Source organism: Agrilus planipennis, unplaced genomic scaffold (genome assembly GCF_000699045.2).
Source record: "Agrilus planipennis isolate EAB-ADULT unplaced genomic scaffold, Apla_2.0 scaffold22, whole genome shotgun sequence".
Classification (NCBI taxonomy): domain Eukaryota; kingdom Metazoa; phylum Arthropoda; class Insecta; order Coleoptera; family Buprestidae; genus Agrilus; species Agrilus planipennis.
In genome coordinates, this window is record NW_020438874.1 from 1,346,169 (window position 1) to 1,350,436 (window position 4,268).

At 30.9% G+C, this 4,268-nt stretch overlaps 1 protein-coding gene across 1 annotated transcript in view; it reads left to right on the forward strand.

Annotated features, from left to right (window-relative positions):
• LOC108732913 (hydroxysteroid dehydrogenase-like protein 1) overlaps window positions 1-2,711 on the forward strand; it is a 25,754-nt gene extending 23,043 nt beyond the window's left edge. The window contains exons 4-6 of the mRNA XM_025980128.1: window positions 72-182; window positions 627-847; window positions 2,365-2,711. Coding sequence (XP_025835913.1) covers window positions 72-182; window positions 627-847; window positions 2,365-2,601 — 569 coding nt within the window. The 3' untranslated portion in view covers window positions 2,602-2,711. The remainder of the gene's footprint in view (window positions 1-71; window positions 183-626; window positions 848-2,364) is intronic.
• The last annotated feature ends 1,557 nt before the right edge of the window (window positions 2,712-4,268 follow it).

The window sequence follows — 4,268 nt, forward strand, 5'->3', positions numbered from 1 at the left end:
ATATTATAACAAAATTTAAATGTAATCATTTATTTGTAACTGTAATTGTAAACTACATGTTTTAACTTTAGAAACGCAATGTGGAGTAAAAACGAAAGTGATAGCAGTTGATTTTTCTCAAGGACCTAAAGCTGTTGAAACGGTTCGTAGAGAACTGGGATCTATTCCTGTAGGAATATTAGGTAAGGCTGTTTAAACGTTTATTAAATAAATAATAGTAGTATTATTAATTAAAAAGTATGTCGACCGTTCATCTTCAAATATACAAGCGATTTTAAGAAGTTTTGATGCCTGAAGCAAGTGTTTTACGCCTATAAATATTACGTTCAGAGTCCCTAACGAAGTTAAGGAAAAACCAGCACTTCAAGTAGGCCTTTTTAAAACTGGTTGCAACTGGCGTTTTATGCATTTTCCCAATGTGTAATTATTTTTGAGCGTATGTATAGTTGTTGGGAAAGACATAAACACAAGGACTAAACCAGTTATAACATTTAACAAGAAACTGATTGGCTTAGAGCTTAAGAAATAATCCAAACCCATGTACGATATTTTAAATTATAAGAAATGTTGTATTACAGATACGTACGTTATTTGTGGGTATGTAAAATCAATATTTTTTTTTTAAGTAAATAATGTTGGCAAGCAATATTCGTATCCCATGTATTTGGGGGAAGTACCAGATCAAGAATTATGGGATATAATTAATATTAATGTGGGAGCCGTAACAATGATGACCAAAATGATAATTGAAGAAATGAAGAATAAAGGAAGAGGGGCAATAGTTAATGTTTCGTCGGGGGCAGAACTTCAGCCGTTACCACTTATGAATGTTTATTCAGCTAGTAAAGTAAGTATTTAATAGTTTAAATTTTATAATATGTACAGGGTGGCTCATAAATAATGAAACAACATAACAGCAGATTTTACATATTAGCGTAACAAGGGGTTATAAAATATAGTGTGCAAAGTATAAAAATTGGATTATTTTTCGAAATAATTAAAACGTATTGAAATCTGAGTTCATGCGGATAAAATTATTTTTTTGATCCCACGTGTCTTATTTAAATTAATTTTTGAGTCTTACAGATTTCTATTCAATTAAGTTAATCTAAAATAATAAAAACATAAGTCATTCTTAAAGAAATCGTTCTTCTATTTCTTGTATTGTACTCATTAAATGACTTACTAGATATTTTTTCATTAATATCCATTAGACCTATTTGTTGAATAAATTTGTTATTATAATGCACAGTTAATTCACTTTCACTTGCTAAAAAAAGGCAACATTGTTATATAATGCGTTTCAAAATTATTTTGTTTGCAAATTCATGCAATTCTATTTAAGTATTGCGTCTTCTTGTTAAGTACATATGTAAAAGAAACAAGAGTTATTTCATTTACTTATCTCCCAGAAATTCACTACAGGTTAGATAATCTAAATGAGTATACAGTGTAATTAATTACCGTAATTTTAAATGCTTTGAAGTGGTTTCTAAGACACAACGTGAGCAAAATTTAAGTAAATTATTTTTTTTTCAACCATTAGAAAATGATGCCAGCGTTCTTTGTTGATGACAAAGCTTTGTCCATGTAATCATGCCTGTAATTGTCAAAAGAGGTGAATATCAATTGGTGTGAGGTTTGGACTATACGCTGGATGATCGTGGGTTTCATTCATGACAGCACTGTGCCAATATGATGACAAGTCTTCTCAAACAATTAAGTAAGATATTTCCGATCATCCACCGTATAGTCCAGACCTCGCACCAAGGGATTTTTACGTCTTTCGGCAATTGAAGGTATGGTGTGAGTTTGAGTAGACTGTGAATAGCCATCAACAACCAACTTTAAAAGTTATCAAGTCGTACTTGACCTCACTGGCGGTAAACTTCTATGAAAAGGTCATCGGAAATCACGATATGACAAATGTCTCATTCGTTCTGTCTATAAACTACACCAGAATTACGAAGTTTTATAAAAATTTGTCTCAAAATGGTATAATCATCATTATAAGTTCGTCAGCCCTAAGACTGGTTGGACACCCACTTCCACTCTTTTCTATTCTGAGCTAACCTTCGCATTAACCTTAAAATTAGAACATCTCACATCCTTAACTATTTGTGAATAGTAATCTAATCTAGATCTACCTTTACTCCTTTTAACTCCTGTTTCTGTTTCTAATATGTCTTTAACTAGCCCTTCATACCTGAGAAGGTGTCTTATCTCGTTTACAAATTTTAAATGTCTCTATAAAATTTTAACACAACTAGAATTCAAAGAAAAAAAAATTTCTTTAATTATTTATTGATGCTTCTCCATTTTATAGTAATTTATAACGTAATATTTTTGTATATGTTTTTATAGGTTTACGTCAAAAGCTTTACTATGGCACTTAGACATGAATATTCAAAGTATGGTATTACTGTTCAACACTTATCGCCTCTTTTTCTTAATACCAAAATGAACCAATTTAGCAACAGGCTACAGGAGAGTGGCCTATTTGTTCCTGACGCTGAAACATACGCCAAATCCGCTGTAAATTTGCTAGGTCGTGTTGATCACACTACAGGTTATTGGGCCCATGGGATTCAGGTAATATAATACTTAGGAATTATAACGAATTTCCGTAATTAGAAAATGAAACTTAAATTTACAGTTATCAAATCATTTTCTTCCACTTTTTAACCAACGTAAATGTCAAAATAAATGGATTACAAAATAATAATTATATATCATAAAAGCTCTATTAATATGAGTTATACGTTATGCAAGTATACTGAGGTTGTTTACATTATNTATTTATAAACATTATTTTGGTTTATTAATGTATTTGCCTAATTCCTTAGCTAAAAATTGTAACGGTTTACTGAATTTTCTTTGAGACTTCAATCAGCATTTAAGACAGAAAGTGCCAAATTGTTTGAAATCCAAAACTGCTTTCAACATTATTAACTCATTAATCTATTTATAAACGTTATTGCTGGTTCATTAATGTATTTGCTTAATTCCTTAGCTAAAAATTTTAACGGTTTATTGAATTTTTTAACCGGAGACTTCAACGAGCGGTTAAGACAGAAACTGCCAAATTGTTTGAAGTCAAAAACTGCTTTCAACATTATTAATTTATTAATCTATTTATAAAAATTATTGTTGGCTTATTAAGGTATTTGCTTGATTTCTTAGATAAGAATTTTATCGGTTCACTTATTTTTACATATTGTTTTACTCAGCCAGGACCGGTCCTTTGAGGTTGCGATTGAGTTTGTACGACCACTGATACATATTGCAATTAAATATAAATTAATTATTTCCTTAATAATGAATTGTTTAATCCATTTTTGTTTTTCTCTTTGTTGCAGGTTCAGCATGTTCTGTTGCAATTTCTATGTTATAATATTGGCGATTATCGGACTAGTAGCAATTTTCTTTTATTTGTCTGACACACTGTGGAGTTTCTTGCAACTTTCACATTCAATACTGGCACCGTATTTCTTGCCCCAAGAACTGCAGTCGTTGGTTAAGAAATACGGTTCATGGGCACGTATGTAATCAAAAACTTTTAAATTTTGTCCTGTGTGTTATTATTTTCATAACAGGATTCCACGAACCCGCTTTAACATCATGTTCTGCAGAACAAACATATAGAATTCAATTTATCGGAAATTTTCTTTCATTGTTACAAAAACAGTGCAAGCAAGAAAAATAAATTGACTAGGCTTCAGCAATCAACCAAAAATAATTTTAAGAATGCATTTTTTAATAAAAATCTTTAACTTTATCTTTTAAAAAATTTAATAGTAGAAGTAGATAAACGTCCGCCATGGATAAAATCAAAATGCAGATTGCTTTGCGTTGTCCCAGGTTGTAAACGTCGTTCACAGAAAGGTGTTCGCGTTAGTTTTTATTAATTTCCAAGAGCACCTACAGAACAGCTTTTTTAATATTTCCAATTATTTTTAAAATCTGATTTATGTGTACGACAATTCTCAAAAGTTCTACAACCTGAGCCGAACATGAAACGTGTGCAATATTGATAAATAATATTTTCGAAAATATCACAATTTTGAGGCTAACATTACGACAATTGATCCTAATATTATACTTCATTTACTTTCTCTAGCGATGTGCCCCTTCCAATGTCTTGGATGCGCGTTGGCAAAATCGTAGGTAGGGAGAAAAAAGCTCATTATACTCTCGACTGTTGTTCATTAAACATACTTTTTCATACAGTACCTGCCAAAAGTTTTGTTCAATCATGAATAGTAGTG